The sequence below is a fragment of the Anas platyrhynchos genome, chromosome 5, assembly GCF_047663525.1.
Source record: "Anas platyrhynchos isolate ZD024472 breed Pekin duck chromosome 5, IASCAAS_PekinDuck_T2T, whole genome shotgun sequence".
NCBI classification, from domain to species: Eukaryota; Metazoa; Chordata; class Aves; order Anseriformes; family Anatidae; genus Anas; species Anas platyrhynchos.
This window is the reverse complement of record NC_092591.1, coordinates 23,157,242-23,170,435: the sequence shown is the minus strand read 5'-3', so window position 1 is coordinate 23,170,435 and position 13,194 is coordinate 23,157,242. Positions and strand designations below refer to the sequence as shown.

The 13,194-nt window shown below is 53.6% G+C and overlaps 1 protein-coding gene across 1 annotated transcript; it reads right to left on the bottom strand.

Moving 5' to 3' along the window:
• Positions 1-925: 925 nt before the first annotated feature.
• On the bottom strand, positions 926-5,713 carry NGB (neuroglobin). The gene is made up of 4 exons (XM_038180538.2): positions 5,556-5,713; positions 4,766-4,877; positions 3,543-3,662; positions 926-2,766 (listed from the first exon to the last, which is right to left on the bottom strand). The coding sequence occupies exons 1-4, from the start codon at positions 5,657-5,659 to the stop codon at positions 2,620-2,622; spliced, it is 483 nt and encodes a 160-aa protein (XP_038036466.1). The 5' UTR covers positions 5,660-5,713; the 3' UTR covers positions 926-2,619.
• Between the last annotated feature and the right edge of the window lie 7,481 nt (positions 5,714-13,194).

Below are 13,194 nucleotides of genomic sequence, written 5' to 3'. Positions count from 1 at the left end.
AAACCACTCTATGCTTCTATGATCCTATGTCCTGCCTGCCAGCAAGCCCTGGGGAAGCAACAAAAGCCGTTTTGGGTGCTTTTCTCTAGGTTTCAGCAGACAGCGCTCTTCTGCTGCCCTCCTCCCTCCCAAAACATTCCGTACCCAAATTCCCCCTGGAACCATCCCCCTCTGGTTTCAGCAGCAGAGAAAAGAGCATTGCCCTGGCTTACAGCATGGGGTGGGAGACATCCTTTTGGGTGAAAACTGGAGAGCAAGGCAACACCCACACCACACACACACCCTGAGGGCAGTCAGCCTGGAATCAGCGGCAGACTGGGCCGCACCTGGCAGGAGGAGCCCTTGCTGTGAGCAGGGCCCTCATGCTGGGGGAGCTCATCCCAGCCGAACGAGGCCCTACAAACCCCGTTATCCTGTGCCTTCACTGCTCAGGCCCCGGAGACTTGATTTGAGCCATGGGAAGAGGGGGACAGGACAGGACTTCGTGCCCAGGCCCGTGCGGCCCTGCAGGCCGCCCATCGCCCTCGGGGCTGAGGCAGAGCGCAGCTGCCGCCTCCCAGAACAAAAGCAGCACAGCACAGAAGGGCTCTGAGGCTGGTTGGTTGCCTAAAGGTGTAATTCTGTAATTCCATCTGGGACTGTCAGACCTGGCAGGCAGACAGCGGGCAGCAGCAGGCCGCCTCTGCTGCCCGTTCTGCGGGTCATGGCTCAGCCCTCCACCCCCCGTGCACAAAATCACCAAAAGACTTCCACTGCTGGGTGCCTGCTCCTGGCACAGCCCAGCTGGGCTACGTGAGCACTTCCAGCATCGCCAAGGCTACTGCTGACAAGAAACCAGCAAGCTCCCCCCATCATCCTTTATTATTATTACTTTTTTGCTTGCTCAGGCCTCTTATATTAAAATAAACATCAGGCAGCCAAAAGGGCAGAGGCTCACTGTTGTTCTTTATTAAACAGTACAGCTGGGTGTAAGAGGCACACGGACTAGTTTATTTCCCCTAGGCCTTACACAAAACGTGGTACAGAGGAGGAGAAGTCAAGGAGCTGGGAAAGCTGGAGGAGGAGGGGATGGCTGGGTGCAGCGCCATGCACCCCATCCCTCACCCGCCTGCCTACGGGGGGCCAGAAGGATCCTCCTTGCGATGCTGAGGGCTGCGGGGACATCCCCATCCCCATCCCCATCCCCATCCCCTGTCCCTGCTGCCCCATATCAGGGCTTCCCCTGCAGCTCCTCCATCCCTGGCTCCTGGACCAGAGCGGGGAGGAAGCCAGGGCCCCAGCAGGTCCTTGCCCTGGGGGCAGTGACAGCTGGGAACACCGCTCGGCCAGTCCCACAGCAGCTCGCCCATAGCGGTGGCCTCTTCTCCAAGCACTCACGTTCAGCTCCCAGCAGAGCCGTCAGGCGCTGCCTCTCAGCTGCTTCCTTGGCTTTCTTCCAGCAGGTGCTTTATTCCTGCTCCTGCCCTAACACAGCTCCACTGCACACAGTTAACGGGGCACCTGCTCCACCCCGAAGTGGCCGTGTCTCAAGTACGGCGGAGTTATTTCCGAAGGGCGAGGAAGCTCCGCAGATGGGCATTGTGTGCAGCTGGGAAGCACTCCAGGTCCCGACAGCATCAGCAGAGAAATTCCAGCTATGCTTCCTCTGGCCGAGAGCCAGAATCATTTCTGGAAGCCGTTGCCATGACATGATTGCAACCTTCATTTTTATTCTAAGGCATCGTTTCTTGTATTTACTTTATTCTCCTCAATACAAAGCATTAAATAGCCACCACTGCTGCTGCAATTCAGCGGGCTCTCAGGTTAAACCCAACCAGCCAAGCAGACAAAAATCCTTCCAGGCAGCAGCCCACACCCACTAGGAGCAGCCCTACCTTGGCATTAACGTGACCCCACTGCTCGAAACAGCCCCAGGACACACAGTAAGCCATGACCAACCTTACATAGGGAAAGACCCTGGGTGCCACGCAGGGGGAAGAGCACCAGGATGGACCCAGGAGCAACACCTGGGTGAGGAGAGTGGGTAAAAGCTCACCGCAGGGACTGGGGAGGATGGCAGCACTGCACGGCCAGCTCCTGCCTCTGCTGCCCAAGACGGCCGCAGCCACCCTGCCCCTGGAGCGAGCCGAGCCAGCCGCCACCTGCAGAGCTGAACCGGGCACAGCCGTGCACAAGAAGCGAGCGGTGACAGCCTCAGCAGGTCTCGAGCACAGCAAAGAGGATTTCAGGCAAGTGAGCCTCTGAGGACACCTCCCACTGTCATCTAACTAGGGTGGGCAGCGAGGGGAGAGGAGGGGAGGGGAGCCAGCTGAAGACCAGAGCACAGACACCAGCACTGGTGCTCCAGCTGGCCCCGAGGAGCCTGGGGCAGGGCAGAGGAGCTGTGCCGCGCCGCTTCCCCACTTCACTGCGGAGAAACACCCCACTGGCCACCAGCAAAGGCAGAGATGTGGTGTGTCAAAGCAAGGCAGGATTACCGAGAGAGACCTGAAGCACGCGTGGCTGGAGGAGATGGAGACGGGCTGGTGCACAGAGACAGACGGAGAGAGGCAGAGAGAGGGTGAGCGCCTGCCGGGCGCAGGGCTGCTGCGAGGCCAGCGGCGGGGAGGGCTGGCTGGGCTAGTCCCCCTCCGCGAGGGGCTCCCAGCCGCGCCGCATGGCTTTCACCACAGCACCGTAGAGTTTGGTCCAAGCCTCCCGCATGTCTGGGCTGAAGGCAGCGCCGAGGCATTTCTCCAGCATGTACAGCAAGGACTCGCCGACGGTCTGCAAACCAAACAGAGAGGCATCAAGCTTAGCAGCGGGGGAATAACAGGCAGCCCCTTCTCTTGCTCCACCACTGCTTAGGGCTTCTCCCATTGTGGGGTACCTGTGGAGGCAGCCAGCCCCATCCCTGGCTGTTCAGAGGAGCCCCAGAGGCAGCCTGGTTCCTGCTCAGGAGCTGACCCACACCATCCCCCTGCCCTGCCCTGCTCTCACCTCCCCACCAGCTCAGAGGGGAACAGGGCTGATGCAGGGTGGGTGACACCAGTGGAGAGCTGCACGCCATCCTCCATGCCTTCCCAACACCAGCAGCCAGCCCGGTCCCCTGGCACAGCAGAGGACCAGAAGAGCTGAGCCATGCCAGAGTGCCAGGAGACAGGGTGGGAGCCCCAACTGGAGGCTCAGGGCCTCCCTGCTCCTCATCCTGGGCTGTGTGGTGTCCTGTCCTGCCTTGCCTGGGCTGGCCGGTGTCACCACCTGGAGCAAGGTGGGTTTATGTCTGGAAACATGGAGGGGCTGAGGTTCAGCATTCCCTAAGTGTTTCCCTGGGAAACGCCTTGCTCCCCTCTGTCCTCACTCCCTGGGCAGGAAACGAGGGGAGCTCGAGGGCTTTTCTGACCAAGCCAACATCACTGCACAGCTTGGGGCTGCACTGAGCCTCCGGCTTTTTCTCCAGCCAGCTGAACCCAGCAGGTGGGCACAGGAGGGTGGGGACAGCCGAGGGCTGCAGGCAGCGCTGCACAAACACAGGCACAGTGGGATGGAAGGAAATGCCTCACCGAGAAAGACTCGACCTTCACGCCGATTGCCTGATGCTTCTTGCCGAGGTTGCAGAGATATTCTTCCAGGCAGGGCAAGTTTTCCAGGTGGCTCACGGCCGCATCAATCACCAGCATCACCTACAGGAGCACAGAGGCAGAAGGGCACTAACAAGGCTCTGCTGCCCTTCTGGAGGAAGGGGCTGACCCCTCGGCTTCACCCTTCTGAGCCTGACGGCCACCACCACCTCCCAGCACTGCAGGTACCCCCCGAGCTTTCCTTTGCTCTGCTGCAACCTGTGTGCCACCACCGATGGCAGCACACCCCACATCCTTCTGCAGGACACTGCCAGAGGTGCTACAGCAAGCAGCACTACTGGCCTCCCTGCCCCAGAGGAGGGAGGAGAGCCCCGCAGCAGAGCAGTTATGGGCCAAGATCTAATACTGACATGGTCTTAGGAGCCCAGGACAGCTGCAGGGGAGCCCTGGAATTGCCAGGACTAGAGTTGCCTGCCAGAAGTTACCAAGATCTAAGGTTAGCCAAGGTATTCTGAGGTGAGGGGATGGCTAGCACAGCCAAAAGACCTGGTCTGGCAGAGCACGTACCACGGTGGTCTGTGAGGTGCAAGAAGAGCCAAATGGAGACAAGACAGAGAAGGATTAACGAGGGATGAAGGAGCAGACAGACCAAATTGGAAGAAGAGATTAAAGCCAGGGCACGGTTGGCTTGGCAAAGCCAAGAAGTGATAGAATTGTGCTCCGCAATTTTAACAGGGAAATTATCTCCAACAAGAGCAAAGAGCTATTTCAGCTTAAAGCAGTAATAGCAGAAGTAAAAATGGACACAACTTGTCCAATAATCAGGGGCTGGAAAATAGCAAAAAGCTTGCAGCTATCAGAGGAGAGCAGTCCTGAAGCAGCCTCTCACAAGGAGCAAGGCAGGAACGCGAGGCACTGCGCTGGTTTAAAGATGGAGGCTATGAAAACCAGCCTGAAGATGGAGGTTACGGGGTTACGAAGGCATCTGCAAGCCACAGCTGTGCTCTTTCTCTGCCTGGCTGCTCCTCAGGGCTCGGAGGGCTCCTGCTGTGCTGGGTCTGGCTCCCTCTGTGCACGAGCTCCCGCAAGGCGACATCGGCATCGCTCCTCTCCCAGTTCTGGGGGGAGAGGAGACTGCTGTGTGCTCCCAGCCCAGCCCCAAACCCCAAACCCTGCCCGGAGGCTTCCTCCTGCCCTGCTCTCACCTTCCTAACGTGATCCAGGAACTCGGGGGCGGACAGGCACTCCTGGGGGCTGGCAAACTGCTTGCAGTTGTACTGGAAAAGGGGCAACAGGTCAGGGTCCAGATCAAACAACCTGCAACAGCAAGAGAGAAGCCCCCATCTCCTCACGTCCTTAATGTGGTACAGAGCCCCGCTCGCCCCACCAGCAGCGCCCCGATGCCCCCTTTCCTCCTGCTGCTCCCTCCCCACCTGTGAAGGACGTGGAAGTCCCAGAGACTTAGCCTGAGGAAATGCAGGTTAGCTGCTGGCAAAAGGGGTTCCCCTTTCCCTTTCCCTAGGTCCCAGCTCTCAGACCTGTGGCTCTGGCACCTGTGGATCCAGTCCAGCCCAGCCCCACTCCCCCAAATCCTGCTTGGTGCCTTCCCCTTCCCACTCCACGACCCCCTTGAGCCCCAAAGCTGCCCAAACCGGGGGATGCCCCGGTGCTGAGGGGAGCCCGGGTACTCCAGCAGCCTCCCCTCTGCCTGGGGACCCTCTCCATGAGGGGATCCCACACACCGCATCACCAGGTTTTGCTCTGGCCCCCGCTCCCCTTTCCTTCCACCAACTCTCTGCCGGGCTTTCGGGGCGACTTCTCACAGGTTTTTCCCCACAGCCGAGGCACTGATCTCGGGCGAGGGGCTCACCCACACTGCGCGTCCTCTGACCGGGGGTGGGGGGCACCGGGGCGACCACCGCCACCGCCACCTGCCCGGGGGTGACGGGGGACCCCGTCCCGTCTCTTGGCCGCCCCCCACTCTTAATCGCTCACCTGGAGAAGAGGACGAGGCCGTGCTGCACCGGGCTGCCGCTCAGCCGCCGCCAGCTCTCCCGGATCAGCGCCCGCTGCGCGCCTGACAGCATCCCGCTCGCCATGGCGGGGGCGGGGAAGGGCCCGCCGCGGGGGGCTGCCCCTTTCCGCCCGCCCCTCGCTCCGCCGCCACCTCCCCACCGCCCCCTGCACCTCGGGTCCCCCCCACCCCGCCACCGTCCCCACGGAGCCCCCCGGTTCGCACCTCACGGGCAGGGTAAGGGGAGGATAAAAGGAGCGACCCCGGACCCCCCTGAGGAGAATTGGGGCTGGGGGCGCTGCTCCCGCCCTCACCCCCTGCCTCCTCTGGGAGAGGGGGGACTGAGGCAGCCGGACAGGCAATGCTGCTAAGGAGAGAAGGCAGCTCAGCTCTGTCACACAGCTCCCAGACACCCAACTTCTTCCCTCTGATGCTCAGAGGGAAATGTGGCGTTTAATTTGGCCCAGGGCTGGAGGCAGCGCAAAGGAAACTTAAGAGCGAGCAGCCAGGGGCTGAAGTGGCACACCAGAAAGCAGAGCAGCACAGCAGAAAGCAGGCAGCCAGAGCAGTCATGCAAGCTGGGGGTAGCAGAAGGATGAAGGCAAGATGAGAGTGCAAATGGCACCAAAACCAGCAGCCAGCTCTGGAGTAACGATGGTGCTGATCGCATTACAAGTGTACTCCTACCCGTCAGGCTTAGTTCTTGTCATTAGGAGAGAAGACGGCAGCCTGGGACCAGAACAGGAGCACGTTGACTCAGTGGGTGCAGAAAGGAGGCTCTTCCACTCAAGACTACTGAAATCCAGCCCCAGAAGGAGGCAGGTTCAATGGCACAATACAACATCCTCTGCCCCAGCCACATCTCCACTCACCGGGGGTCTTTCTCCAAAAGACCCAGAGCTAGAGCTCTCTACCTAAATCCAGGCTCTTGAAGAGTCCCACGGACTCAAAGAAATTGAGCCATTAGATGGAACTATGGAGTCCCACAGATACTTCCAGATCTCTGGATACTGAGCCAGAGGAAAATGTGGTTCCAGGTTTTCTGTGCTTTGAATGTCATTGCTAGAAAATACTTCATTGATGCCAAAAGTCTCAGGTCCCAGTAAGACACACATGCAAGAATCGTTTTCTTTGTTAAAACTGCAGCATTTTATCTTTCACGATCACTAAGAAATGCCTGAAAAACATGACCTCTACACCTCTAAATTTTTGTAAAATGAAGACTAAATAAGGACCATGCAACACTGAGGAAAAGCCACAACTTATCACAGCTGGGCTTCTGGAGCACACAAAGCGACAACCCTCAGTGCTTCCCGCTGCTGGCACCATCTTCTGGTCTCCAAGTTAATGTTAAGAGCCGTGTCTTGGCCATCTGGTTGCAAAGGGAACACGGCCCAGTAATAAATCACTGCAACTGCTGGAGCTGCAAGGAGCCTGAAAGAGCAGCTAGGACAGAAGCAGGAACACCAGGTTGATCTGAGCAGAGCAGCGAACACGAGCACAGCAGTGGCAACGCAAACATGAACCTTTAGCTATCCTGCTGCTGATGGAGCACACCAGCAAAAAGCACGAAGCATCATCCCATCTGGAAGGATGTGTGTGCAGTCAGAGCACAGCCTAGGCTGAGTATCTGCCTAGCACCATTTTGGGTACAGTCAGAGCTGGGTGACAAGAGAGAAAGAGAAGCACCCAAGAAACAGGCTGGTGTAGTTAAGAGTGACCAGCTCCTGAATGCAAGCAGCATGGATACAGAGGGTGCAAGGGCAGGAGGGGAAGATGGCTGGAACAAGGAGCCAGTGCAGTGAGGCTCCCTGTGGTCTGGCTGGGATACAGGACACCTTTCCTCAGCTCTGTGCAGGCACCACACCAGCTGCCATGCCAAAAGTAACAAGGAAATGCAGGCCAAGCTGCTCATCCTAGTGGAAAGGACATCCCGAGCAGCAGCACTGAAGCCACGATGGCAATAGAAAATGGTGGCTCGCCTCCAGCTTCCCCTCCGTGCCACAGATGGTGGCTGCAGGCCGAGCCCTCGCTGTGGGTGCAGACGGGACCACAGCAGCAGCGACACAGCGACACCCACTGAGTCTTCTCCTGTGGAAGATGTGGGGCACAGGCAGGGAGGTGGTGATACCAGCAGCACACTCCGGTACTAAACCCAGCAGAGGCTGAGAACCAAAAGGAATTCCTTCCTTCCCACCACCACACCAGCTCCATCTGGGCAGGATGCGGGCACATCCAGGGGCAGGGAAATGCCACAGAGAAGCCATTCCCCTGAGGCCTATCCCACTGCTAAGGGGGCTCTCAAGAGCATTTTTTCCCCTAAAACAGCCTATGTCTTCCAGCACAGGAGGAAGGAGCTGTAAGGATGGATCTGAGGTGGGAGACAGGAAGAATTCAAGGGTGAGAAACACCCAGAAGCCATGGCTTAAAAACATGACTTAAAAGCGAGGGCTCAGGACTGGGGAGGCACGGTGCTTCTCCTTGTGTGCAGAGGAGCCGTGTGGCTGTCAGGGGAGCTCCTCCTGCTGCCACAGCACTGAGCTGCTGACAGGACGAGTGGCGTCCAGGGAGAATCTGAGGTACAAGAAAGAGCAAACAACCAACCTCCCCCTGGTTCAAGTATTTAGTGAGCCTTCAGGTATACAGAAGCCCAGGGATGCATCAGGAGGTTGAGCACTGCAAACATTTCCACAGCCTCTGGGTTTCCTGCCATGGCTGATCCCCAGCTCCCTTGGCTCCATGCACCTCAGCTCTTTTCTGAAATGTCCTTGGATTTCTACAAGACTTTCCTCAAAGCTGTCATGAGTGAAGAGCCACCAGGGCAGCAGCACAGGCTGCTCCAAAATCATCACTAGGCCAATTGAAGAAAGGGGAGGCAGATTTCCAGTGAAACACTCAGGCCTCCAATAAAGCCCTAGTGTGCTTCAGAAACCACACGCATATGTTTTAAATTTGTGGTGGATCTCATTAATCTAATCTACACAGTCACAACTTCCCTTGCCAAGTGCTTTACTTGTTCAGTGCCTCAGTTTACCCATAGGGAAAGAAATTTCCAAGTCTCATAAAATGGTTCAACAGGATAGGGAATAAGCTCCAAGCACCAGCCCCCAGCCCTGCCCTCATGGCCCAGGGCACCTGGAGAACAAAGCTCCCTGCCCAGGGAGGCCACCCGGGCCTGGCCTAGGGGTTATGGCTGTGCATGTGCTGCCGTGACACTGTCAGATTTTGTTCAGCTGCTGTTTGAACACAACCAAATCCCCCCTTTGGACTTCTGCTCATTTCCAATTCTACATCCGTGAGTCCTCATGAATAATGCCCCTCTGATCTAGTTGCTTCAGGCTCCCTGCTCGCCTTGGAGCCAGATTCCTGGGCTTGACTAACGCCCCCTTTCCACGCTTCTCCTCCACCACAAAAGCACAGGCCACGATGTCTCTTCCTTGCCCCAGCCCCCCTGTCCTCACCCTCAGGTGGGAGCAGGAGCCATGCCATGTTTCCAGCAGTCTTCTGAAGCTACCCCCTCAGGCCACGACGCGGCACAGCTCAGTGGCAAAGCACATCACAAAATGCTGTTGCATAACAAGAAGCAAAAGAGATGCAGGAGGGAATAATCTTACCCATAAAACGATTAAGGCAACAGCTGCAGAGCTTGCTGCCTGCCACGGTGCCTGCAGGGAGAGCAGGGCAGCACCACCGACCTTGAAGATGTGGGCTAAGGGGGGAGGAGGCACAGTGTATGGGAGAGAATTCAAAAGCAGAACAAAATGAAAATGTGTTTTTTTGATGTCCCTTTGGTGGTAAGCATCCACAGGTTCATCCTAGGCCTCCCAGGGCCCAGATGGGGAAAATTTTGTGCAGACAGGTGAAAACAAACCACAGGCTGACAAGGCAAGAAGCTGGGAGAGAATCCAAAGGAGACCACACATTGCTGCCAGCCTGAGTCTTCCTGCCTGTAGAGGAGAGAGGATGCCAGACCAGGTCTGGCAGCTACAGATGCATGGACCTTACCTTGGTTGTTATTCACGTTGTGCTCTCTTTAGCACAGTTGCTACCCGCACCACCAGGCCAGAAGCAGCCTCTGCCAGCATGCCCGGCCCCTCAGCAAGCAGTGTCAGCATGGTTACCTGGCTCCCGCAGGCTTGGAGCTTCCCCCAGCTGTCCTTACACTGGCTTGGATCATCTTCAGCTGCTGACACATCATGGCAAAAGCCTGGTGGGAGGATGCTTTATCCTCCCAAGAGGCTTCCTCTGAAGTTCCCCCACTGGTCTTGCCTCGTATCAGAAGCGCTGTTGGTACCAGTCTCTGAAATGCTCATTGATTGCCTTTCCTCTGATCTCAACTCCGTTCTTTCCTTCCTTCTTGCAATCCAAATGGATACTATTGACCAGGGCCTCTCCTTCAATCATTTGCCCTACAGCAGTTTTCTCTTAGAGCAGCGCCTTTGCTGTGATTTATTAAAACAGACATTTTGCCTTTAATTGCATCCCTTCCTTCATAGCAAGGCTGTGCTAGCATCACCACCTTTCAGCTCTGCACTCTGCCATCTGCTTTCAAAGCAAACCCCGTGTGTTATTCCTGCTACATGTACAATCCTTTTCTTGAGGAGGCTTCAGGCCTTCCCTTCACCTATCTGAGCCATCCCAGTTTCGTGTCCCTCTCAAAAATATTCCCCCAGTTCAGCAAGAAATCCTGCTGAACAGTTTTGTTGATCCCCAGTAAGAATGTGTTGTGTTGAATAAACATTTTGGCTGTCTTGAAGAGATTGACATACTTATGCCACATGATAAAGCACTTTCCAATCCATTAGTAACTAAATAGGATATTAAACAGCAACCATTAGCAAAGACTCGAAATCAGCAGGCACAGATAGCTTGCACCCATGAGTCCCACAAGAGCTGCCTGAGGATATCTCCAACCTACTTACATTGTTGTTGTTTTTTTTTTTTTTTTAATAATCCTTGGAATAAACAGAAACTTCAGGAGACCAAGTATAAAAATGCACTCATGCTTAAAAAGGCCAAACGGGATGATTAAGTAAGGAAGAAACCAACGAGCCTAACAAAAAACAGTGCAGACAATAAGAAAGCCAGGAGGACGTTTATAATAAAAGCATTTGAAGATGGGTGTGCAACTTCTCAGTATCTGTTAATCTGTACCTTTCCCTCTCTGCCAAATAGTGGTCTAATTCTTGATCCATCTCATACCACTGATGTCCTCCTGACAGTTCTTTGCTATCTTTGATATTCCTCATTGTGTCCATTGTGTCCTCCTTTTGTGAAGCTGCCTATTTTCTTTCCCCCTCCACAGGGCTCTTTCACAGCAGCCCTTAGTAACCCAACAGTTGTCACTTCATCTGCTTCTCTCTTGCATTTGGAATCAATTAAGAATTTGCTACTTAACTTTTGATCTTTGGCTTCTTTGGCTCTTCCTGACCTTGTTTTGCAAGTGGACAGTCTGTGCTTGTGCTCTTGTTATCCTTATTCTAAATCTCTCATCAGACTTGCTTCCCATGGGATTTTGCCTGGAAGTCATCAAATTGTTTAAATTCACTTTCTTCAGCTGTACTAGCTTTTTTGGGTTGCTACCACATAGTTCGTAAGTTTTACTAAGGGACCATTTCATGTACCTTCATGTTCTATCTCAACCATCTCCTCCCCATTTGTCAGCTAGTGTCCTTCTCTACCTTGTAACCAAACAATTATTGTCCCCAAAGTATTTTAAGGGATCGGCACAGCCAGGGCAGGACTCAGCTGGCCCAACACAGACACGTTCATCTAGGCAAGGAACAAACTCCCTTTCTGGTCAATGGAGCAATAAGGGTACTCCAGAACTACTTCATCCAAAACTCAACAGTGAGTAAGAGTTGGATGAATGAAGCTCAAGCTTTATCAACTGCAAGGACATCAGCTGCAAGACAAGAGGATGACGAGCTTTGGATGAAATCTGGAGATAAAAGAATGACTGCAGGAACAGTAAATATAGCAAACATTTTCCAGTAATCGTAATGCTTGGTAGGCTATGCACATTCAGGTAAAAGCACAAACTTTCTGTTTCCAGATCATGCATTACGTGGGACAGAACTACAGTTTAGAGATGGTAGATTAGAAAACAACTCCAAAGTCTAAGACAATCACATGTAAACCAGGAAGTAGTGGTAGGAGCAATGAAAATTTATATGGAACTGGGGAGACTGATGTTGGAAGACAGCATGCGGTTTGGGAAACCTTGGGGGTAAACTGAAGAATATGAAAAAAGAGGCACAGAAATCAGAGGGACAGAGAATGCAAGTTTGAAATCTGCAGTAAAAGTTTCTATATTTGGTTAGCAAAAAGATTAAGCAGCAGCTTGAAGACAGAGCACAGAATCTATATGAAGAGAAAATACCAAGTTATATAAGAAAACCCTCATTCCTGTTGAGTAACATGAAATGGAAAATGGCTGTAATTTAGAGACACAGAAACCTGGCAGATTCAGAACAAGATGTAATGAAAACCATGTATGGGGCATTATGCAAATGGCAATCATCACCTCCATGAGCTCAGTCACCTGAAGAAAGAAACCATTGTTTTAGAGGGCAGTGAGAAGTTTTATTTCACCTGTAATCAGCATACTCTGAACAGTATTTCATTCCTCTTCCTTCCAGTCATCTCCCTACACTCTAGAACAGCTTCTGCACCAGCAGTTCTTCCTTCCAGGATAATAGCCCGAATCAGGCAATACCCAGAGACCAAATTACACTTTCTGAAACAGTACAAAACATCCAAGGGCTTTCCAGTAGCCATCTGTCAGCCTATTTTATCACCTTGTGCAGGTCATACTCCAGTTTCCAGCTGTCCTGACTTTACTTCAACAGCCCTTGGACCATGTCTAAACAGACTGGCTGGCTCTCCTCCAGCAATGATTTAGGCATCAGTGTGTAGCCACAAATAAGGCGGCTGTATTTTTTCCACCTTCTGCTTTTACGTTAGTAATGGCAACCCCTTACTATCCTGTACTTAAAAGTAAACACTTCCCTGTCACTACAGCCTGGCGTACAGCCTGCCTCAGATTTACAACATTCCAGTTTTATTATGTTCTTACATTGTTTTATTAGATTTCTGCATTTAGTTCACAGCAAGGGCCTCATTTGTACAAAACTGTCATCAGTCTGATGTTACGGACACTACACACTCTAAGAATGACTCATAGAAAAATGTTGGTTCCTTGAAAAAATTACTCGATCTGTCAAGTTAAATGTCTAAAGGCAACCTACCAGAAGTCTGATGAATACACCCATTAAACAGGACGCATTACACATACTTACAATTTAACAGTTTTACCATAGAGAAATAAATCCATGTCAACAGACAGCACTTCATCTTCAGCCAAATGTACCAGCTTCGCTTCCTGCTGTGCTCATCAGCACATCGCTTGGACTGCAGCAAGGCCCGACCTCCGGGAACTGCAGTCCAGCAACATTTGCATGCTAAAAGCTGATGCTGGCACTGACGTCTGGTTTGTAGATCACTGCTGCCCTTAAGTCAGATTCACCATTGGAGAACTTCAGTTGTGCATGCGAGGAAAAGACTGGGATGGGGGAGCTGGAACAAGATATAGCCCCAAAGAGAATGCTAGAAAGAATA